General features: G+C 36.3%; 1 protein-coding gene across 1 annotated transcript; it reads left to right on the forward strand.

Moving 5' to 3' along the window:
- The first annotated feature begins 12160 nt into the window (after positions 1 to 12160).
- On the forward strand, positions 12161 to 24435 carry ABCF3 (general control non-repressible 3). Its single transcript, XM_039051164.2, has 18 exons — positions 12161 to 12629; positions 12907 to 13122; positions 13382 to 13571; positions 14867 to 15075; positions 15173 to 15313; positions 15871 to 15999; positions 16092 to 16193; positions 16320 to 16466; positions 17671 to 17733; positions 17941 to 17987; positions 18092 to 18151; positions 20774 to 20856; positions 21063 to 21157; positions 22523 to 22609; positions 23367 to 23454; positions 23625 to 23710; positions 23870 to 23932; positions 24078 to 24435. The coding sequence occupies exons 1-18, from the start codon at positions 12426 to 12428 to the stop codon at positions 24198 to 24200; spliced, it is 2133 nt and encodes a 710-aa protein (XP_038907092.1). The 5' UTR covers positions 12161 to 12425; the 3' UTR covers positions 24201 to 24435.
- Positions 24436 to 25395: the final 960 nt, after the last annotated feature.

The following is a 25395-nucleotide window of genomic DNA, read 5'->3' on the forward strand; positions in this document are numbered from 1 at the left end:
TCTCTCTGGACTAGTAGTTGGTGTTGGGATTATTTTACCAGTTATACAGTACTTTGATTTGAGAAATGATTTTACTGTTTTATGTTTAAAACAGTTTTATATACATTACGCTTGGAAATTGTTTATGCTGCATTAAATTATATTTAAGATAAAACTATCTTATGAAATTATGCATGAGAATTTACAATGTTTAGGCATAAGCTCACCCCATTTTCAAATGTTTTGTTTTTCCCCCCCATAGGTAGTGGTCAAATCCTCTGAAGACAGCTCAGTATCTACTCTGCCACTAAAGAACTAAAAGACTTATAACCATTTGCTAGGTGGTTACTGTTAATATTGTACACATGTTACTATTGTTCATATAGGAACTAAGGTTTATGGGTTTTGGGACTTGTAAATCTAGTGTTGTAATGACTCTAAACATATTATGTTTCTAAGTTAATAAATTGTGGGCCTAAAGACGTCCCGTTGCATATGAATTATAATTGGTATCAGAGTTATTCTGCAAGAGTCATTAGGCAGTAAGTGTCAGCCCAAGGGTTCGTAACTGCTGCAGTCACGCCTTTCTCTAGGCTAAGAAGGTGGTCTGGGGCGGGGTGTGACAGTTTGGTATCAGAGCATAAGTTTTTGGGACAATTGAGGAATTAGTTGATACCAACTTGGTATTAAAGGATGGGTTATACGTAAGTTTGGAAAGATTTAAGCTAGCTTAGTATTAAAACATAAGACTTTGGGTGAAATAGAGAGTTCATGCATTATATTAAAGTCCCATAGATAAGTCCCTAACATGTGTACATAATAATTAGGCAAAGATGCTGAAGAAAAGAGGCAGACCGAGCAAGCAGACTGAGAAGAGGAATATTGACCCTACCAGTGGAGGTCCTGAGGTTTCGTCAGACCCAGATTCGAAGGGGAAAAGAGTTAGAGACTCAGTAGAACAAGAGGCAACTTCTGAAAACGAGTCTAGTACACTAAAAGTAGATGTAGAACCCCAGATGAAGGATCGAGTATTAGATAGAATCACTCAAAGATTAGCGGCGAGTGTAGGATCGATCCAAAATGATCCAGAAAAGAAGTTCGACATCGAGAGGCTGAAAGCTTTAGAAGCCACGACGTTCGATGTAACCACAGATCCATTAGATGCTGAGATCTGGTTGGATTTGATTAAGAAATGTTTTAAAGTTATGAGATGCCTTGAGGACCATAAGGTCGAGTTAGCGGCATTTTTGCTGCAAAAAGGGGCTGAGAAATGGTGGAAATTGATAGAGTCTAGAAGGAGTAGTTCAGAAACTATGACTTGGTCTGAGTTTAGACAAGTATTTGAGGATAAATACTACCCTAGTTCTTTTAGAGATGCGAAGAAGGAGGAATTCCTTAGGCTAACTCAGGGAGTGATGACGGTTGCTGAGTATGAACAAAAAATTTACTGAGTTATCTCAGTATGCCCTTTCGATCATCGCAGAAGAGAATGAGAGGTGTAGAAGATTTGAGAGTGGCCTAAGAAGAAAAATACGTACACTTGTTACCTCTACATCTAATTGGGTGAATTTCACTCAGTTAGTTGAGACCGCTATCCAAGTAGAGCGGAGTGTAGCGAAGGAGGATGAACTTCAACCAGGAGAAGAACAATTTAGAGTGCCTGGAGAAACAAGAAGTAAAAAATTTAGATCTTCGTTCTCTGGACAGTCGGGGATAAAGAGTTTTGGGGGCATGAGCCAACAAAGTTTGAGTCGAAAGAAGTTCAAACCTGTAGCTAAACAAAGTGGTAGATCAGTATCAGGTCGTGCTAGTGAGTCGATGGCTAGTACGGAGAGGAAACCACTTTGTGTAAACTGTGGTAGGCCTCATACAGGAGTATGTTATGGTAATAGGAATGTGTATTTCCAGTGCGGACAAGCTGGGCATTTCAAAAGAGATTGTCCTCAGCTAGGTCATGGAGCACAGAATGAGCAAAGAAGAGTTACCTAGACTGTAAACCAACCTAGAACGACCAGAACTAGAGGTGAGGGATCCGGTGTAGCTAAGCAGAAAGGGGTAGTTGGACGACCTCAACAGCAATCGCAACAGCAGCAGGGTAGAATGTACGCTATGACACACCAGGAAGTGGAAGAAGCTCCAAATGTCGTAACTGGTACGATAACTTTATGTAATCAATCCGCTTATGCATTATTTGATCCTGGTGCTACACACTCATTCATACCTAGTATATGTGCATTACATATAGATAAAATACCTGAACATATGGATGAGAAATTATTTAACTCTACGCCTATAGAAGATACTCTAGTGGTACATGAGTATTATAGGAATTGTGAAGTAATTCTTGGAGACTAAAGTTTTTGGGTCAACTTGATTCCATTAGAATTACTAGAATTTGATGTTATCTTAGGTATGGATTTCCTAAGTAAACACTATTCCACTATGGATTGCTTTAGAAGAGAAATTGTATTTAGGAAACCCGATGAAAAAGAAATAACTCTGGTAAAAAGTAAAAAAATACTCTCAGGAAGTTTAATATCAGCTGTAAAAGCTAGAAAACTGTTGAGTAAAGAATGTGAAGCTTATTTAGCATCTGTAGTAGTTTCCCAAGATAAGAAACTAAAACCTGAGGATGTACCTATAGTACAAGAATTCTTGGATGTGTTCCCTGAATAATTACCAGGCTTACCGCCTGATAGAGAAGTGGAATTTACTATTGAGTTAATTCCTGGTACTACACCTATATCCCAAGCACCATATAGGATGGCCCCAACGGAGTTGAAAGAGTTAAAAGTTCAATTACAAGAACTTGTGGATAAGGGGTACATTCGACCCAGTGTATCACCTTGGGGAGCGTCAGTCTTGTTTGTTATGAAGAAAGACGGTACTCTTAGACTATGCATAGATTATAGACAGTTGAATAAGGTGACCATTAAGAATAAGTACCCATTGCCTCGTATAGATGATCTCTTCGATCAGTTAAAGGGATCAACGGTGTTCTCTAAGATAGATTTGAGGTCAGGCTATCACTAGTTGAAGGTGAAAGACATAGATGTTCCTAAAACTGCATTCAGAACTAGGTATGGACATTTTGAGTTCCTAGTAATGTCGTTTGGATTAACAAATGCTCCTACGGTATTTATAGACTTGATGAATAGGATATTCCATTCTTATCTGGATCAGTTTGTGATAGTATTCATAGATGACATACTAGTGTATTCTAGTAGTGCGGAAAAATACAAAGAACATCTAAGGATGGTATTACAAACTTTAAGAGAAAAGAAGTTATATGCCAAATTTAGTAAGTGTGATTTTTGGTTAAATCAAGTTATATTTCTTGGGCATATAGTTTCAGCTGACGAAATTAATGTTGATTCCCAAAAGATAAAAGCAGTTGGGAACGACCCCTGAATGTAATCGAAGTATGCAGTTTTCTGGGTTTAGCAGGTTATTATAGGAGATTCGTGGAGGGTTTCTCTAAGATAGCCCTTCCATTGACAAACCTGACCAGAAAATATGCGAAGTTTGAATGGTCGCCAGAATGCGAGCATAGTTTCCAAGTGCTGAAACAAAGGTTAGTATCAGCACCAGTATTAACTCTACCTACACCAGGTAAGGAGTTTGAAGTTTATTGTGATGCATCATGACAATGATTAGGATGTGTGCTGATGCAGGAGGGAAAAGTAGTAGCTTATGCTTCGCGATAGTTAAAGAAGCATGAATGTAATTACCCTACACATGATTTAGAGTTAGAAGCAGTTGTGTTAGCTCTAAAGTTGTGGAGACATTACCTGTTTGGTGAGCGTTGTCATATATTCACGGATCATAAGAGTCTAAAGTATATCTTTGATCAGAAAGAACTGAACTTGAGATAGAGAAGATGGCTCGAGTTGATCAAAGATTATGACTGTACAATTGATTATCACCCAGGTAAAGCAAATGTGGTAGCTGATACTTTAAGTCGAAAAACTGGATCAGCTAGAGCTAGTATCAATTCAGTGAAGGGTACACTGATTCATGAGTTGTTAATGCTAAAGCAGCATTATCAGTCGGTCAAACAGAAGGGTTACTAGCTTCATTTCAAGTATGTCCTACGCTCGTAGAAGACATTCTACGTGAACAGTTAAAGGATTCTAATCTTCAGAAGTTAGCTGAAGAAGTGGATAAAGGATTGAGGACGGATTATCAATTAAGAGCTGACTAAGTGCTACTAAATGAGGGTAGAATATGCGTACCTAAAAATCTACCCAGGAAGGTAAGTGTGAATTTAAGTTATTCTCATTTAGTATTTAAGATACAAATGTTTATGTGGTAGATAGTTTGGTTCAACATCTAGCTTAGAGATAGCTAGGTGAGGTATCATTGGATAAACTAAGGAATTGATATCAGAGTAGCACAGTGGAAGCGTGGTAATAGACAAGGTTATAGGAGGTTACAACAGTGGTTGTTGTGAAACCTTAAACCAGAGTTAGTTCGAGTAAATTTCGAGGACGAAATTTTCTTAAGGGGGAAGTAAATGTGAAACCCGGATTTCTATTTTCCTTACTTAAGGAAGTGATAAAAGGAATTAACTAAGTGAAAGTTAAATCCTAAGTTAAAGGAGGGAAATTTCTAAGTGTTAAGTAGATTTTCCTTGAATAAATTAAGTTGAGCTTTAATTGGTAAAATCGTGATGAAATTTGTATAATAAGTAGGTTGATGAGAAAGTTAGTGTGAAATGGTGAAGAAGAAATGAGGATTTGAAAAGAAAAATATGGAATTGAGTTGGGAAAGTTGGGGGAAAATAATAAGTAGGTTGAGCTAGTGTGGAATAATATGGAAATTAAGTTTGGAAAATTTGGGGAAATTTTGGCTAAGTATAGAGAAGTTATGTGAAATGCGTTATGGCTGAAGGACCGAGAAAAATATGGAAGTTATGTGTAATGTGTGTTGTGCACAAAGCAGTGGAAGGCAAGTGACTAGTGGCACAATCGTGTAGAAATTGCATGGAGACAAACAATGTTCGCAATAGCTAAGAGCGAGATCGTTGAGAGTGAGATCAGTGAGATCGTTGAGAGCGAGATCATTGAGATCGAGACCAACGAGATCATTAAGAGCGAGATTTTGAGCGAGAAAGTGGGAGAGAGCGAGAGTGGAGAAAAGTTGGAGAGAAATCTGGAGAGAGTGAGAACGAGAGCGAGATTGAGGAGAGAGCAAGGCCAGTGAGAAAGTTGGAGAGAGCGAGACCAACGAGAAAGCTGGAGAGAACGAGAGTGGAAAGAAAAGTGGGAGAAAAAGTTGGAGAGAGCGACACTGCCGAGAGCGGAAAGAGCGAGAGCGCCTATGCGTTAGCCTTGCTTTGTCCTATTCAAACGTCACGCCCACACCTCGCCTATGCATTGAACGGCCGAGCAAGCTTCTGGGCGATGTATTTAGACGCGTTGGGGTGGATTATGCATGTAAAAACCCTAATTTGAATACAAACAAAGCTTGAAGATGTAAGGAAAAACGTCAATTAAAATTTAGGTGTTCGATTAAGAGAAATTCTTAAACCCTAAGAAACTGTGTTGGATGCGTTTGGGAAGAACACATTGAACCAAGGTGAAGTCAGCTTACGTTGATAAAGGGAGGATTAAACATTAGGCCATGCAACCAAGTAGGTGTTATCAATCCCATGAACAATTTGAATGCCTATAAATAGGGAGTTGGGATTTCATTTTCAAATCACACAAAAATCATAAATTATGTAGAGAAAGTAGAGGGCAGTGAGGGTTCAGAGGAATGTGTCAAATTTGGACGAGGAGATCTTCCAATCTACTCATGCGTTTGGAGTGATTCCAAAGTCATCTGAAAACTCTGGAAGTCTAGTTTTCAGACGAGGGCTGCTGGAGGAAAAGGCTCAAAGGAACTGGGCTGGAGGTTGAGAAGAAGGCATAAGGGTCAAACTGTCGGATCAGTCTGAGCCAGTCTTGAAGATTTTGAGATTCCGGCCAAACCACGAGAAATTCTGAGCTGAAAGTTTAGGGTAAGATTCCTAAGACATTCTAGAATAAGTTTGTGGAAGGAAGTATTTCCAAATAAGGTTCAGAACTATGAGCAATCTAAGTTGTAAATTGAATATGGATTCTAGGGGTGAAAAAGGGACCCGAGTAGCTACTAGAGTGAAAAGTTCCTAAGAGTTCGAGGTGAGTGGCTAAAATGTTTTCGAACTAAAATGTTTTTAAATTGTTTTGAATACAACATTTACAGAAAGCATGTTTGCGAAAATAATTCTCATGCCTACTAGTTTTACAAAGTGGTTTCCAAACAAGTTTGAATTGTGATTTGAACGCATGCATATTGTTGAAAAACTATTTACATATGTATATGTATTGATTTTATCCAGCATGTGTTACCATCTTTAAAGCCATGTTGTATATGTGTTATATTGTACATGCTTTAAAGAGAAAAGTTGTTTATAAATAGTTTTGGTAAAATGCGATGCCGAAGTACAAGGTGAAGGCATCCACCCAACTAGATACTGAAGTACAAGGAGAAGGTATCTATTGGTACTGAAGTACGTTTGAGAAGGTATCAAGCCAACGGGATACTAAAGTACGTTGGAGAAACTATCATAGTAGCTCGATACTGAAGTATAAGGAGAAGGTATCTGAGCAGTAGTACCTAATGTGGCCACAGGTGAATAAAGTCAGAGATTGAGCAAAAGGGTTCTCTCTGGACTAGTAGTTGGTGTTGGGATTATTTTACCAGTTATACAGTACTTTGATTTGAGAAATGATTTTACTGTTTTATGTTTAAAACAGTTTTATATACATTACGCTTGGAAATTGTTTATGCTGCATTAAATTATATTTAAGATAAAACTATCTTATGAAATTATGCATGAGAATTTACAATGTTTGGGCATAAGCTCACCCCATTTTCAAATGTTTTGTTTTTTCCCCCCATAGGTAGTGGTCAAATCCTCTGAAGACAGCTCAGTATCTACTCTGCCACTAAAGAACTAAAAGACTTATAACCATTTGCTAGGTGGTTACTGTTAATATTGTACACATGTTACTATTGTTCATATAGGAACTAGGGTTTATGGGTTTTGGGACTTGTAAATCTAGTGTTGTAATGACTCTAAACATATTATGTTTCTAAGTTAATAAATTGTGGGCCTAAAGACGTCCCGTTGCATATGAATTATAATTGGTATCAGAGTTATTCCGCAAGAGTCATTAGGCAGTAAGTGTCAGCCCAAGGGTTGGTAACTGCTGCAGTCATGCCTTTCTCTAGGCTAAGAAGGTGGTCTGGGGCGGGGTGTGATAAACCCTATGTTGAAAGCTCTGTAAATATGCAAGGTATAGAGCCAGAACCACGTATGTCAGTTCAAGCTAACCTAATAGAGCCGGAACCACGTTGGCAACAAAAGTCCTCAAGAAATTGTCATTCCAAACCATACAAGATTCTTAGTGAGGAAATTAGAAAAGTTCGCAAAGATTTGGCGAACTTGACTACCATGGTTCGTCAGATGGTAGATACATTTACTATCCAACATCATCTGATGGCCCAATAATTGAACAAAATAAATATAATGGTCCATATTCTGAATGAGGTATGCATTTCTAGATGATAAGTTAAATATTCTTTAACGATCGTTTAGATCATATTAAACGATCGTTTTGATAGTCTTAAACGACCATTTAGATTTTTTAGACGATCGCTTTGATTTTCTAGACAATCCTTTAGATTTTATAGACGATCATTTAAGTTTTCTAGACGATCGTTTACATATTCTTAAACGATCGATTAACTTCCTTGGCAGAATAGTTCGTTTGATTTGTTCAAGATAGTAATAATACAAGGACTCATCATGATGAGTGGTACAATAATGACGGACCTCATAATGATAATAATGGTGATGGTAAAAATAATGAGGGACCTCGTAATAGTGATAATCCCCCTCGTACCCCCTAAGAAATCCACAGTGTAGAAGATCCCCCTTAAACCGATGCAAAAGAACATGTCAGTGAACATGTCAGTGAACAACTAGTCAATGAACAACTAGTTGGGACGATCAGTGAAGTCAATGAACTCCCCACTTAAGCGTTCAGCCTTAGGGGTCATTTCATTGCGGATTCAACCAAGGTTGTGGAGACGTCAACTCAGAAGGATGCTACTGGAGTCGAGGTATGACTATTGCATGAATTAGTCTTCTTAATATTGTACTATCACTAATTTATAGTTTAAATATAGGGGGGAAAATGATCGAGAGCGTCGGAAAAGGAAAAAACCAGTCAAGTTCACACCCGAGTTGGTGAAAATGGGGAAGAAGGGAGATTCTCAGCCCCAGTAGGCCAAAATCAATCCCAACCCCTTGGTCCCTGTACCTGACTTTCTTATAAGGACCGTTAGTTCTTATGACCCATGCTTCCCAATACCAGATGTTTCGTGGAATGCATACAAAAGATGGAAAAGCCATCATTAAACCAAAAACGAGGAGCGGACAGTCGTATATACCTTCAAGACCAATGATTTCTTCAAAACGCTTGAACATAACACATGAGTGCTTGGAGACGTGAGGAGTTCTATTTATTCATTAACCAAGATCGACCGTTCATAAGTTTCTTGAGCTATCACACAGACAACTTATACTTTTCTTTGTTGGACCAGACTATGGATCTTCTTTTGATGCACGTGCATCAGAAGTTGCACTCGAAACATGACCTATGCACGTATCGATTCACTGTGATTGACTCGTATACATGCCAGAGTTTCATTGACTGAGTTAAAGAGATTTTTTTCCCTAAGAATCAGAAAACTTTGATAAAGATTGAGGATAAGGGGGGAAGCCCCTAAATTGAAGGCTTCGCTCGCTCACTTTAACGTCGTTTATACGACAATGAAGCTTCACGGTATGGAAATTTTACTTGTTTGTTGAAACTACTCTTCACTCAACCATGTATTTACATCTTGCCTGTCCCAGGATGCTTTGATGGAGTTAGAGAGTATTGCTTCTAAGATCCGGTCAGGAGGTATTGAAATGGAGGGTGGCAAAGTGGCAAGCTGGTTGGATCATGAAGCACACCTGAGGTTTTGGGCAGACTCTCACTTCTTTATTGACTACGTGCTTGGATAGTATAAAGAATACAAGCCAGCGTGGATGGATGTTGACTTCGAATTTGGGCTGATCAACATCAAACAACATTGGCTTTGCTGGCCATCAATTTAGAGAGGTGCACAATCTTTGTATTTGACTCAATGCCGAACTACATCAATAGCGACATACTTGATGGTTATCTCAAGTAGCAAGCACACACTCAACGGTAAACCATTTTGCACGTAATATTTGAACATTAATGTTTCTAAGGGTTATTGTTGATATTGCTTGGGAGCACAGGATCTCGATGCAATTAAACTCCATAAAAGTACATGTCCGTTAACGAAGATCAACCAACCCCCCCAAATATCCATTGTCTACATTAATTATATGTTATCTACCAGGAAAACACGATATGTTCTAGACATCAATTTAGATTTCTTAAGAACATCATTGCGTAATCAGTTATAATGTTTGTGCATACCATTGCATGTATACGTTGGACATAAAACCAACCTTGTAACCACTCGCGGATATGCTCTAATAGCTTCATGATTGGTAGTTCTCGTGCATCTTTCAATACTCCATTGAGGCATTCTACTATATTTTTCGTCATCTTGTCATACCTACAATTGACTTGATATACCCTTGCCCACTGTTGTAATCCAACCTCCTCAAGATAGGCCGTCACACCCAAATATTGATGGAGCTTAGCCTAATACATCTTAAACTCAGACATTCTATAAACTTTTGTTGCTAGGTAGAAGTGTGGGATTGTGTCCTTATTTCTGAATTTGTCAACCAAATTGTTCTGAATATGGTATATACATAGAGCATGAAATGCATCAGGGAATATACTTGCAACAGCCTTTGCAATTGAGATGTGGCGATATGATATAATCACTCAATTCAGAACATCTCTTATTGAAGCCTTCAAATGAGTAATGAACCAAATCTAGGATACATCGTTCTCACCATCTACAATACTGAAGGCGATAGGATATATGTTATTATTGCCATCGATACACGTTCTTATTAACAATACACCTTTGTATTTCTCGTGCAAATGGGTCTCATCGACAACGATTACCGGGCGGATGTAGTTAAAAAAACCCCTGATACACGGACCAAGTGTCATGAAGACGTACTTAAAGTATTGCCCAACCTCTACTTCAACCTCAAATATCGTACCTGGATTTGCAAGCTTAAGTGCCTCGCCATATGCCCTAAAATTAGCATATGATCCTTCCAACAACCCTCGTGTGAACACCAATTTGTACTTTTTAGTGCGATAAGCCTGCCTGTAACTTATGTTCACTCCGTAATCTCGTCGGACGTCCTTAATTATATCCCTCAGATGGTATGTTCGACCAACTTATTCGTATTTGGACTTGATTAAGTGTCCAATAACCCAACTTTTTGCTTGTCGATGATTACCCATTCTTATTTCAAGAGAACATGTATGTTCGCTTGGATATTTCGTCACTTTGAAGGAATCACTTTCTTTCATTTTTTTCCACACGGACCCTCCACTTGCATTCCTCCACCGAACACTGGATAGTTAGCTAGCTCTTTGTTGATTTTTTTACACAATAGTCAAAGTTCTTTCTTATTGCAAACATCAATAATTTAACTGACAAATCATATTTTGAAAATAAATTTTGACCAACCTTTATATCCTCGTCATTCAAACAGTCATGAGGTATTGTGATGAGGTCGTCATACGATGGGACCTTTGATGGTCTGGGTATATCTACAAATGGTTGGGTTGGAATGGTGGAATGCATTTAAATCGAAGGCATCACAACTTGTGGGATGAAAGTAGGTGGGGTTGGAACATGGATGTAAGGTGTTGGAGAAGTTTATGGTCCTAAAGTTGTCCATATCCATGTTCGGTATCGAATTGTGAAGTACACCTGGGTTCATTGTTGTGACTAAACCAAGTTTCACTTCGGTCACCTCCAAAGTTACATGGTTCAATATGACCATCCAATGAAGACATGGTGTGAATATTACGTGTTGAAATGGTTGCAAATCCACAGTTTTGATTGGTGGAAATGGGTTGATTGGCTGGATTGCAATGCTGGTACACATTGTCTGTGTGTACTCAATGACTTTCATAAGGTATAACTGATACAAATAACGACATCTGGGATGCATCACTGCCTTCTAAAAAAAAGCTAAGGTCTTCATCGCTGATCATGTCGATTGGGGGAGCTGGGACCAATAAATTGTAACAATATTTGATGTGTATATCAAACATATTTAGATCGATATTTAGTTGTTGGTGCATCATACTCATTAATTCACTTACTGTTATATCATTTATGACTTTCAGATCTTTCATATGACCTCCAACATAATTCCTCCCGGACTCATCCTAATCCCCACCAAATTGTACAAAGATGTGAAGTAGTGTCATCGATCTACAATAGGATAAGCAAATCTTAAGCAAATATTGTAATTTATGACCACCGTTTATATATATATATATACACAATCGTATACTAAGTTATAATCGATCATATACTAAGTTATAAACAATCATGTAGTAATAAACTTTCGTGTAGTACTGTATAGACGATCTTTCAGAAATTTTATTTCTTAAAAGGATTTAAATACAGTACTACACGATCGTTTATAAATTATTACAAGATCGTTTATAACTTAGTATACGATCGTCTAGTAATTTATGACCGACCGTTTATATTGTAATGAATGATTGTGTATATATTACTATATGATTGTTCATTTAATGTTAAACAATACTTATTATGAAAGCGATTTGGGAAAAGAAATATTGTAGAATATCACTTACATTCTCTCCTTTCTGAATCTGACGATGAAAGCAATCAACAAAGATGTTAGACTAAAACTTTGAGAGAACACTCTGAAAGAACAATGGGAGAATTTCGTGGGGAGTTCAATAGAAAGTGAATACTAAGAGTACCTTCTATTCTGTTCATACTAATGTATTGTTATTTAATGCTATTGGTAGAATATTAACAGGAAATAAATACTTTGGTAGAATATTGGTGAATACACATTTAATTATTGAAAGAATATGGAAGACTTTGATCTAAAGGCTTTTTTAAATTGGAGTAATTTTGGAATTTCGCTGGAGTAAAATGTCAGCTATAGAAAAGAGTTTTTAGGAAGAGTTTTTGGTTTTGGCCCTTTTGTGAATTTTTAAGGTTGAAGGGAAACTCCAATATCCATAGCCGTCTTGGTGGGTGGCTTCTCGCGTTCATAAATCGAACAGCTGCTGGAGTTTGAAGGCCGACGAGTCTCCTGCCGAAGGAGGGCAAATAGCGGCAAAGCACTAGATTCAGCAGCCAATCTTCATCTGCTCAAGAGCCCCACTCAATTTTGGGTTCTCGAGATGGCGGAGGTGGCGAGCTCAGTGGTGCACGAGGTCCTTGGACACAGAACACAGGACGTGGATCAGCCCATCATCGACTACATCGTCAATGTTCTAGCGGATGAGGATTTCGAGTTCGGCGAGGATGGCGAAGGAGCTTTTGACGCTCTTGGTGAGCTCCTTGTTGGTGCCGGCTGCGTTTCCGACTTTGCCGAGTGCCGCACGGTTAGTTGAGCAGTGGTTTGTTTGATCAAGCAATTACCTTGTCCATAGAACGAAGGAAAAGTGAGATAAATATGTTCAAAATTCTAATGCATTTTGGATTATGTGGTTGAAGGAAACACTTCATCTATAAAGGTTAATTAAGAATTCAATATAGCTATCTGCCTTGAGATAATAATTTCCACCAAATAATGGTTACTTCGATGGTTATCATGTTGGTAACTTGAAACGTTTGTATCTTTGAAAATATATATTGATCTGACACCTGGGAATTATGCAGGTTTGTAGTAAAATCTCAGAAAAGTTTGGGAAGCATGGACTGGTCAAGACTAAACCAACCGTGCGCAGTCTTGTAACACCCATGAGAATGAATGAAGGAATGGATGAAGAGGAGGTTCCAAAGAAGAAGCCTGAAGTTACTGATGGTCCTGTACTGACTGAGCGTGACCGATTAAAACTAGAGAGGAGAAAGAGGAAGGAGGAACGTCAAAGAGAGGTGAAGAATTACTGATGTTTTATGGTTACCTTTTCAAATATGTTATTGCTACTTTTTAAAGAATATTATGTCATTACTACTCTGAAATATTTGCTAGCCATGGGCAACACAGATTGATTTATTCATTATACTGCCAGATGAGAAAATAATAAAAATAAAAACAAAAGGGTGTAGAACCTTTTCACTTGGACTGGATTTTCTAAATGGTCGAATAGATTGATTCCTTAACTAGCTTCCAATGCTTTCTTTCTTTCATCAGGCGCAATACCAAATGCATTTAGCTGAAATGGAAGCAGCCAGGGCAGGAATGCCTGTAGTATGTGTTAATCACAACAGTGGCTCTGGACCTGCAGTCAAAGATATTCATATGGAGAATTTCAATATTTCTGTTGGTGGTCGTGATCTCATTGTGGATGGTACAGTCACACTATCATTTGGAAGGCATTATGGTGAGTTTAGTTTTTCCACTCTGTTTGGTTGGATATATATGTAACGCCAAAAGGTAGAAAAGTTACTTGAAAGAAATTTCTGCATCTCAACTGCTGTTAAATAAACACGTGAAAAACAAAACCAAAATGAAAACAAAAATTTCAGATTTTTTAGAAAACAAGGACAGGGAGAACTGAGAATTTTAAAAAGCTGGACATACTAGTTGCTTCGATGTGGTTTGGTTTCATTTCTCAGGTTTTTTGCACACACACACTAAAGAACAGGCCCTTTGAATAAGACAGGATCTTAAGCCCATTAACACCCATGATGTTACACCACTAAAGGCCTTGTCACCCTTACCATCTTTGCTGCAATCAGATTTCTCATAGATGATGGTGGGTTGCAAGTTGATTGGCTCTCTCTGATGCCTTAGGTTGATCACTTTTTTTTTTTTTTTTTTTTTTTTTTTTTGTGGTATAAGATAGTTTGATCACTTTGTGGTTCCTACGTTTGCCCTTTTAGTGGGTTGGAATGATGCATAAGTCCATAACTTCAACAATGAAGAGATGCTTTATAGATTAATGCTACTCACCAACCTGTTTTTCTTAGTAGGATCTTCATTATCTAGAAAGGAGGCTTTGTTTGGGGGAGGATTAAGATATTGGGAAAGGAGGTTTTCCTTAAAGGAAATCATTTCTTACCCTGATTGGCATTTGGTTTTGGGGTATTGGTATTAAGCCACTTCTGATGATATTTTGTCTACTCGAAAGATGTAAATGTAAGCTTCACTTTTAGATTATTTAAAAATTTTGTCGTTGAGGGGAGGAATGATACTGTAGCTGTCAAGCAAGCAAGCTCCAACATATGTGAAAGCAGAAAGAGTTTTATTTAATGGTTTTGGTTATCCTAGCTCTACTACCTCTTTCAATGGTAAAAGGATTTCTTTTCAACATAGCAGATTAATGGTTGTTTCCATTTTCAGAAAAAAAACATACTAATGGTTGTAGTTCATGCCATTGAAGGGAGGGGACGATCAAGTGTTGGTGGCATGGAGAACTGGGAGGGAGGCATGTGGTGAGATTTCAGTTGAGGATGAGGTAGATGCCAGTGTTGAGGGTGGGGAGAAGAGGCGAGAGGGGGAGCATCATTAGAAAAGAGAAAAATGTTATCTGACCAAGAAAGTTGAAAACCTACAAATTCACCAGTAATTTAAATGCAAGCATTATTTGCACATACACACTCACTCAAATCATTTGTAATTAGTAACTATCTTGGAGGATATTAATGTACTAGAATCCACGGTCTCTGAGTGCAGGTCTTATAGGCAGAAATGGTACAGGGAAAACGACTTTTCTTAGGTATATGGCTATGCATGCCATTGATGGTATTCCTAAGAATTGCCAGATATTACATGTAGAGCAGGAAGTTGTTGGTGATGATACTTCAGCATTGCAATGTGTTTTAAATTCAGATATTGAAAGAACCCAACTTTTGGGAGAGGAAGCTCGTCTTCTAGCCCTACAGGTTAATAAATATCTCTTTTGAGTGTTGGGTTTTGCTTTTATGGTTCCCTCCATTTTCTTTCAATGGATTGATGTAATTAAATTCTAATTTTTTGAAGAGAGAGGTGGAGTTTGATGATGGAAAAAGCAATGCAGCTATTGACAAAGATGGGATTGCTCAAAGACTTGAAGAGATATACAAAAGACTTGAGTTTATTGATGCCTACTCTGCAGAGGCACGTGCTGCTTCCATTCTTGCGGTGAGTGCAAGACATTTGCCTTTATGCGTCCCTCAAGGAACTTCTCATCAATTGGACCATTCCCCCACCTTGGTTGAGTGCATAGATCAGCTCCTGTGCACCTGTTAATAAATTCAAGAAAAGATTTTCTGTACCAACGTGATTAAGGCTACTCTTTTGTTGATTTGATTGAAATAAAACGAAGAATGTTCGATGATAGTTGTAGAGATTGGGTCATTTCTTTCCTCATGCTAGGTTCCGTGCTTCTTCAACTTGTTATGTAACCATAGCCCTTTTTCAACTATTTCTAGCTGTAGTAGTTGTTCTAAGCTTGGCGTCTGGGCTATTTTATGCAATTAATTCTTGGTGGAAAGGTTTGCTGTAAATCACCTTTGTATCTTCTTCTTCTTTTCTTCTCTCTCTCTCCTTTTTTCTTTTTCTTTTTATTGTCTTGTATGTTCTAATTATATATTTAGGGCTTCCTGTCTTTGACTTACTTGCTTCCTTGTACAGTGATACACTGTGCGTGTAAATTTGCATATTTGTCTTAACTGATGCATCTTTTGAATCCTTTTAAGGGCCTGAGTTTCTCCCCAGAAATGCAGCGGAAAGCAACCAAAACGTTTTCCGGAGGTTGGAGAATGCGTATTGCTCTTGCACGTGCATTGTTCATAGAGCCGGATTTGTTGCTACTTGATGAACCCACAGTATGTGGTGCATCTTAATTTTCAATGTGGAAGCAACCCCTCCGAACCTTTTTTCAATGTTTCAATTATTTTGTCATCTTTTCCTTGCACAGAACCATCTTGATCTTCATGCTGTTCTTTGGTTGGAATCCTACCTTGTGAAATGGCCTAAAACATTCATAGTTGTTTCTCATGCTAGAGAATTTTTGAACACGGTAAAGTTGTTCCTTTACCTTATTTCTTGCTTTACATCTTAAAACACTACTTTTGGTTTTCAATATTACTTGCTTTCAGATAACCAACCAACCAACCTTATTTTTTATATATTTTTTCTTTTTTAGGTAGTCACAGACATCCTTCATCTTCAAGGGCAAAAATTAACGACCTATAAAGGTAACTATGATACATTTGAGAGAACAAGAGAAGAGCAACTTAAGAACCAACAGAAAGCATTTGAGGCAAACGAACGGACACGATCGCATATGCAGGTCCCATAGACATGACAGCTCGATTGACTCTCTTCTATCTCTTGATATTTTTTAATTTTCTACAATTGCGATGGTTTCTAACTGCATGGCTATATGGATAGCTTATGTCGTTAAAAGTCTGCTTATTTCTAATTTACCACATAATGCTGCTTTGAACAAACTTCCGTGTGCAAGCATGCTTCTTTCTCTCTGTGTGTAACAATTGATGAAAAACAACTTCTATTGAGAAAAATAAAGGATGCACAGGCATAAAAAGAAACTAAACCTATAAAAGGGAGCACCCTAAAGGAAGGGGCTCTAATCAAGCAAATTAAGTCCTAACGAACAATTACAGGAGAAATTCATCATTGGTACCCCAAGAGAAACATATAACCTAATTAAGGACCCAACATCATTAGTATCCCTCTCCACTCCTCTTCGTGAATTCTAATTCAATAATACATTTTTTTTAAACTCTAAAGGTAGTTTCTTAGTTTGCTGTTACTTTATATCAATAAAATCTTAAAAGGTAAAAGGCTATTGAGGTTAACCACATAAAAACTTCCGGTGGTTGAGTTCTAACCTAGATATATATGTGTGTGTGTATTTAAAAAATTAATATTTAAAATAAACAATGATTCAGAGAATGTTATAGGGGAATATAGAAATTTGGATCTTATTATGCCAGACACCAGTCGTCATAAGATGAGATTTGCTTTGCCTGATAGTGTTTTCCATCTCTGTGGACCCAGTTTTTGTTCATTGCTTTTGCTCACCACTTCATCTTTTCATACGAATTTCTTGATCTGGCTTTTTTTGTTTGTTTGTTCGTTTATTATTTAGACTTTTTCATTTTTTTTAAAGAAGGATGTGATAGCGGCTATCTTCTTCCATTATTAAATAGAGGCCTGCTTGAATTGAATGAATTTTGTGCTAAACTGATTCATTTACTTGGTTCTTTCAGCTAATGTTCTTCCTTTTTCAATCGATTCTTCACTTTGTCGGCTTGTCTTAACATTGTGTTCAAAGATTTGTGCATGGTACCCGGAAATGAATGTGTTGAATTATGAACTTTTCTTGACCTTATTTACTCTGTTTGACCACCTACTAAAATATACTTCTTTTTTCTTTTTCTCATTTATGACTCGTGAGATGTCTGCTCTGCCGATTGTTTGAAGAATGATATTAACCTTTGTAATTCCTGAATGTATATTTTACACTGCAGTCGTTTATCGATAAGTTCAGATACAATGCAAAGAGGGCATCTCTTGTTCAATCAAGGATCAAGGTACTCTACCTTTGAATTTGAAGGGTTTAATGTGAGATCATCACTACTTCGTTTATTACTTTTTAGGTTCATGACCTCCGAAGGTGGACTGTTATGCATTGATTTACCAATAAACTTTATCATTTTAAAATTCCGAGGAATTCTTATGGTATATTGAAGTTAACAACATCTCGTGCTTTAATAGTTTCTGACTCTAATCTCTCTCAGGCTTTAGAGCGAATTGGTCATGTGGATGAAGTTATAAATGATCCAGAGTACGTATTAATTTCAATTAGCGATCAACTTACTAGAGCAATGAATTTTTTTCTCTCTTTTTAACGATGGCCGTAATGTAAGTAACCGACTTTCTGAACTCCAGCTACAAATTTGAGTTCCCAACTCCAGATGACAGGCCAGGCCCTCCTATAATAAGTTTCAGGTCAGATAGTTTATGCTGCCTATTGTTGACCTTTGACATTAATTTGTCAAGTTATGGCACTGTTAAACTGCATCCATTTATTATTCTTGTTCAATGTACCAATCGAAAGCATTACACTATTACTTTTGATTATATTTCTAGATGACTCTTATGTGTTGGCTACATCTTCACTCTCAGAAGGAGGAAGGATTATATTTAAAGTTGATTTTGAGAAAGCCTGAAAGGCTTTGGGTGGAAATAGTGATCTTGGATATGGAACTATATAGGTCAGTTAATTTATCTATATTAGTTACAAGGAGATTGGGAGGTAAGATTTTGCTATCTAGAGGCCTTAGGCAAGTAGACCCTCTCTCTCTCGCTCTTCCATTTCCATTTTCTTCGAGTAATCTATGATTGGAATTTCTTCTAGTTGCCCTTTTTTTTTAGGGAATAATACCTTTTTGGTCTCTAGGTTTTATCTCTAGTTTCTATTTCATCCTTAGGTTTTAAAATGTACACATTTAGTCCTTAGGTTTTGGGGTTTTGTTTCAATTTAGTCCCTTAGTTTCAAAATTCTACAATTTTACCCTTGAGATTTGAGTTTTGTTTCAATTTGGTCACTGGTTTTCAAGATTTTACATTTTTAATCTTAATTTTTCATTAAATACTCACTCTCAATAATTGACATCGATTTCTATTAATTAATTAAAAATAATCATGAAGTGAAATTTTAAATTTAATTTTATAAGTGATAAAAGTAGTGAAACTTAATTATAATTCTTTTGACAGTTTTAAATTTATTAACATAAATTAACTCTAAAGACGGAAAGTGGGTATTTAGTGAAAAAGTCGAGGTTAAAAGTGTAAATCTTGAAACACAGGGACCAAATTGAAGCAAAACTCAAATGTCAAAGGTAAAATTGTAGCATTTTGAAACTTAGGGACTAAATTGAAACCAAACTCAAAACTTAAGGACTAAATGTGTAACATTTTGAAACCTTGGGACTAAATAGAAATTAGACCCAAAACCTAGGGACCAAAAAGGTATTTTTCCCTTTTTATATTTATTATTATTGATATTAGTTTTGAAATATTTTGCTGGAGAAAGCTCACAGGTTTCTGAGAGGACTGGTGGGTTGGGGAATCTTCCTTGTGTGCTTTATTTTCTTGTCTCTATCACATTTTTGATAAGATATTTCATTCAGTTACTCCTTCTTCAGATCCCATTTATGTGCTTTTTGGCCTTCCGTTGGGATCCTTTTGAGAGAGAGACCTCGAATGTGTTGTCCTTGCCTAGCATTATGTCCTCCATAACGATCAGCTTAGTTTGGGGAGAAGAAGTGTTAAGGTTTGGACTCCTAGTTGTGTTACCGACTCCATTTGGATGCACCTACTTTTTTCCCTCTTTGGAAGAGTAAAATTCCTAACAAAACCAAATTCTTGGGGCAGGTTTTACTTGGTAGAATTAATTCCTTGAACTGTATTTACAGAAAATCTCCAAGGTCTCCTTTACTGTTAGGCCCACAATGGTTTTTTTTTAGGAGGCATGAGGAGGGTTATCGATCACTTGTTGTGGGGATGCCAATTTGCTCATGCTTCGTGGAGGAAATGCATGATTTTGTTTGGGTTATGATTGGCTTGACTCCTGAGGCAAGGGTTGCGATGTACTGATGAGGAGGCGCTCCTTAATCCCTTCTTTGGAGATCACAGAACTTTGTGGCAGTCGTGTTTCTCTACTATGTTCTCAGAAGTTTGGCTAGAGAAAAATAGTAGAATTTTTAGGTGGGGTTGAGAGATCGTGGAGGTGGTCTAAGAGATTGCTAGGTTTAAAATGTCCTTATGAGCTTCTGTTATCCGGCCTTTTTGTAGTTATGAGCTTGATTTGATTCTCTTCGGTTAGAGACATTTTCTGTGGTTAATGGGTAGACTCCTCTCTTTGTGGGCTATGTTTGCTTTATGCCCTTATAGATTCTTTCTTTTTTCTCAATGAAACTTGGTGTCTTACTGGAGAAAAATCTTTACTATACTCTATAGGAGTCCTGCAGAGGAACATGTTAGTCTGTGGAAGTTCCATTTAATTAAATGGAAAATGAAGTCCCGCACTTGAATGCTAAAAATATAAACAGTTAGGTACTGTTGGTGGTTGAACTTGAAAATTTTCAAAATTCTGATTGTATCTGCTACTGGAGTCAATCTAATACCCAATCCTAGAAATGTGATTGAATTCTTGAACCTGTGTATGGTTATTTCCCCTCATGCATCTTAGAAGATTAGAAAATTATAGAAGAGGAATCAATAACAGGCCGGGTGTTGGGTATTAGATATTAGGGTACCCAACATTTCTAGTTGTCCGGGGCCCGGATGCTCGTGACCTTTGAAATTTGACATCCTTGGTCAATTATGTTTGTTTTGCAAGAAATTTAATGAGGATGCTCGGGAGTGCTGGTATAACTATGTTTGTTTTGAGAATTTCTGCATATGAGACATTAAAATTACATGCAATGACAAAATGTTCGAACGCTTGTGTGATCTTATGCAGCTTAATGAGATATGAGATGGTGTAATTATCCTTGCTTAGAAAATTGTTGCATATAAGTAAATATTTTTTAAAATCCTTTTAATGTCTCTTCTTCGTGACTGCAGTGATGCATCATTTGGCTATCCAGGTGGACCCATATTGTTTAAGAATCTGAATTTTGGGATTGATCTTGATAGTCGAATAGCAAGTAAGGGAATCTGAATTTTAGATTGTTTCACATGTCTAGGACTTTTGGGTTGTTCAGTATTTAAAGCTGTTGAAATTCTGCTTCTGTGTCTTTGCTTTCATGTTCCTATTATTTATATGCCCCTGTTATTTTAAATTCTAGCATTTGATATGTTCTATATCATAGCTGCACCAAACTTCTCATTAGTTTTCCAAATTCTTCTGCAGTGGTTGGTCCAAATGGCATTGGTAAATCTACCATACTCAAATTAATTGCAGGGGAACTTCAACCTACCTCTGGAACGGTTTTTCGTTCAGCTAAGGTACTTTTTCCTTGGGTTTCAGTGGTGGCTGCTATTGAAAAGAGTAAATGTTGATGCTTTTAAGTGAAATAATTAACTTTGATGCTTCTATGTCATATTTAAATACCACCCTGCCCTTTGATTTTTATTGGAGACTTTAGATAAGATTCTACTCTTTTATTGATGTTTACTCAATTTCATACTCGAGTATTCTTCTAGCGGAAGAAGCATCTATATACTGATAATGCATAAGTCTCCAACTTGTCTAGATAAGATAGCCTTACAACTCAGATGTTTTTTGTGTGTGTGCACAGATGCACGCATATGCGTTCTGTTTTCTTGTGTGTTTATACTTCCATTTTCAAATTTTTGAAAACTTTCTTGGCCTCGAGTGCTAATTTAATCATTTAAAATTTTAATAGAACGGAATGGGGCTTTGATATTTCAACTTTTATGGTAATGGAACTATGGTATAATTCATTTATACATTTTTTCGTCATTAATGTTTGGACATTACAGGGCTGTTCTTTTACCCTAAATTATTCTTAAATAAGTTACTTTACGCACTCATTTATTTTCAATGCACCCCAAATGGTGTCATTTTTCTGTCACTTCTCCCCTTAAGGTGATAGAGTGCTTGTCACTTTTGTGTGCCTCCGACAAAAATAGGTTAAATTACAAGTTTAATCTCTGATTTTTAGCTTCGTGTCTATTCGGTCCAGCAACTTTAAAAAGTGTTTAATACGTTTTAGAACTTTCAATATTGTTGTCCTGAACTTTAAAAGTGTGTAATGAGTTCTTAAACTCACAATTTTGTGTCCAATAGATCCTTAAGTTTTTAATTTTGTGTCAAATAGGTTCTTGACCTATCCAACATTTTTTAAAATTCATGGACAAATTAGGCACAAAACGAAAAATTTAAGACCGAAAAGTTTAGGGTCTTATTAGAAATGAAATTCAATTTTATATTGATTAAATCAATAAATGTATTAAAATTTTGAATATATCAATGACTTATTGGACATTCTTAAATTTGGAGTCTTGTTAAACACAAAATAATAAGTACAAGGATCAATTGGACATTTTTTAATGTACAAAGAGCAAATAAAATACAAACTCCTAAAAATATCGATAAAAATTATAAGATAAAGTTATTTATAATGTTTTCAAGATGGTTGCATGTCATCAATAATGATGTGCAAGAGCCATCTATATTAGTGCTGCGGTATCATTGCACTCTTTTCCATTCTTTGGCTTTTGGATCTGCAGTAATGACTTTTGAGTTTTGAGGATTAAGTTAAAAATGCAGAGAAAATTATATATATAGTTTGTTTCGAAAATGTTATAAATTTCATGGATATGTGTTGACTAATTTATTGTCTACAGGTTCGAATAGCTGTCTTTAGTCAGCACCATGTTGATGGGTTAGACTTGTCTTCAAATCCACTTCTGTACATGATGCGTTGCTTCCCAGTGAGTTCATTTCTCACGTCTATCTTATTTTCTATTGGTTGTTTTTCTTTTTATACAGACAATATTTTAAGTAACATTTATATCATGAAAAGGTTTGATTACAAATTAGTAAATTTGATGTACTATATTCAGTATTGATTCTAGCTTCCTGATGGACTTTGACCTTCTTGATACTTTTCTCTATAAAAAAAAAATTGGTCATGCTCCAGCACCCTCTATTCTCTATGTATAATGGTTTAAGCATTGTGAGAAATAGCTATACTACAAATTTGCTTGGCAAATTTCCTAGTCATCCCTTTTCCTGGAGCTGAAACCTTGCTTTTGGTGATATTCGACTCATTTAGTTTGCAATGTAAACCATTCTTGAAAATATCATCATTGCTGGATGTGAACAATGCTTGTAAGTAATAATGATTATATCATCATTGATTGATGTTTCAACGGCCTGACAGAAATGCTTACACTCAAATACCTTTGAGGATGAGGGTTTAAATTATGGTGTCTAACTACTCCAGATATTATCTTATTGTTTATATTATGACATTAACTATTATTTGATAGTTGTCTGCAAGATTAGTTGAGATACTATGGTCATCCATGGTCATTAAAAGAAAAATAAATAAAAATAATAATATAAGGACTAGTATGGAGACTGAATGACCATGCTGGAGAGATATTGGGACGTTTTCTTTTTAATACTTAATTCATCTGGTTTGCAAGGGAAGTGATTTAACTAATTCATCATATCTTCTTGCAGGGCGTGCCAGAACAGAAGCTTCGAGCTCACTTAGGTTCATTTGGTGTAACCGGAAATCTTGCTCTTCAGCCTATGTACACGCTATCTGGTATTTTCCTTGACAATTGGATGTAGTACATTCTAGCCTCGAAGCTTCTATTGCTTAGAAACCCAAAATTATTCTTGGTACTTGAGCAAGTTCAATTTTCTTGGGGGAAAATTAGTAACTCTACAATCTAGATGCCATGGAATATTCATGTATCATAACAAATCATGTAGGTGGTCAGAAAAGCAGAGTTGCTTTTGCGAAGATCACATTCAAGAAGCCACACATAATATTACTTGACGAGCCATCCAATCATCTGGTGACTTCTCGTTCTCTTTTCTTTTTGCATGCTGATTATTCGTTTGTATGAAAGTTTGTAACTTGCGATTGTTGATACATAAAAAATATACTAGGTGACATCTAGTAAGAAAAAAAATTTCCCCACCATTATTTTGTTAAATGTTGTCATGATGTGTAGGATCTGGATGCGGTGGAGGCTCTGATTCAAGGCCTTGTTTTGTTCCAAGGAGGCATTCTCATGGTATGTTCGTTTCCCCTTCCTTGCCCTTCTTATCCATGATCGGTTCATTTCAGTCGATCTAAGTTATCTAACCACAAAACTCGACATTGAGACCTTAAGGTCATATCTCTATTTTAACTTTATATCGATCGATATCTGTTTACAGGTTAGTCATGATGAGCATCTGATATCGGGAAGTGTTGAGGAGTTGTGGGCAGTATCAGAAGGTAAAGTAAATCCATTCCGTGGCACATTCCAAGATTACAAGAAGATACTGCAGTCTTCGTAGAGGAACTTAGTGGTTGGTTTTAAAATGAATTGAGTTCCATCTGGTTGTGAGAGAGTTTTAATATATAATCCGTGCGCTTGAAGAGTTCCAACAGTTTTGGAATTTTATATATGTATAAAAAATTCAGGCATGAAATTTTCCGGGAAAAAATGCCATTTTGAAAGTGTAACTGAAACAGGCATGAAATTTTACTCATTTTTGGCAATTCAATACATAATCATTCTGACTGTTTTCATTTCGATTATTGGAGGTATAGGGATTTGAACCTCCAACATCAAAGAAAGGAGCATATACCAAACATCGGTTCAAATATGCTCACTTTAAATTGATATTTGATATGAGAAGTAACATTACTGTTTCTTATATTTCTCAAGTATAATAATAATTTCTATTTAAAGTTGCATTAACCTATGTCAGAGGAGATAATGTCAGAGGAAGTTTATCTCATATTATTGTTACTACAGAAAATGTTGTATTTTAGCTCTTCAGAAGGTTTGTTTCTTTTTTATTATAGTCTTGAAGTAGCTTGATGCTCTCGTCTCCATCCTTTTCATTTTGATTCACGATTGAATGGGGAAAGTGAATGTTTTTAATATTTATATAAAGTTTCAATTATATTTTGGAAGTTTTAATTTAAAATGTATAAAACGAATAAAACAAAGTAAAAGGGTTAAACAATCACAAATTAAAATTATGTTATAAATTTACTTCATTCATTGTAATATGATAAATGATTCATTTTTATTACATTGTCTCATAGTATTTATGTGTAGAACTAAAGTATAGTTCAAACTCATTAACGTTTCTATAAATCTAAGGTACATTTAACAACTATTTAGTTTTTTATTCTTTGCTTTTAAAAATTAAGTTTAACGAGGGTTTTTTTATCTCTTTCTATCTAGCTCTAAGTATTAAAAAAAAAAAAAAAAAGAGAAAGAAAAAGAAAAGAAAAGGAAGGAATTAAAAAGGTTAAACTACACATTTAAGTCATGAATTTTGGTATTTTTTACATTTCACACATTTAATAAAAACAAAAATGAAAATTCAGGGTAACATTAGGCATAAAATTCAAATATGCATATATCCAATAGAACAATTTAATTTTAAAAATTTCAAATGTGTCAAAAATCTAGACATAAAAATGAAAGTTTAAGGATTAATTAATCATTAAAGCGAAAACTTAGAGACATATAGA

This window comes from Benincasa hispida, chromosome 12 (genome assembly GCF_027475165.1).
Source record: "Benincasa hispida cultivar pf3 chromosome 12, pf3_genome.v1.1, whole genome shotgun sequence".
NCBI classification, from domain to species: Eukaryota; Viridiplantae; Streptophyta; class Magnoliopsida; order Cucurbitales; family Cucurbitaceae; genus Benincasa; species Benincasa hispida.

Coding starts and splice junctions, on each gene's coding strand:
- ABCF3 (XM_039051164.2), top strand. CDS start 12,426: ATGGCGGAGGTGGCGAGCTCAGTGGTGCACGAGGTCCTTGGACACAGA. Junction 17,988..18,091: donor GAAGTTATAAATGATCCAGA/GTACGTATTAAT, acceptor TCTGAACTCCAG/CTACAAATTTGAGTTCCCAA. Junction 22,610..23,366: donor ACATGATGCGTTGCTTCCCA/GTGAGTTCATTT, acceptor ATCTTCTTGCAG/GGCGTGCCAGAACAGAAGCT.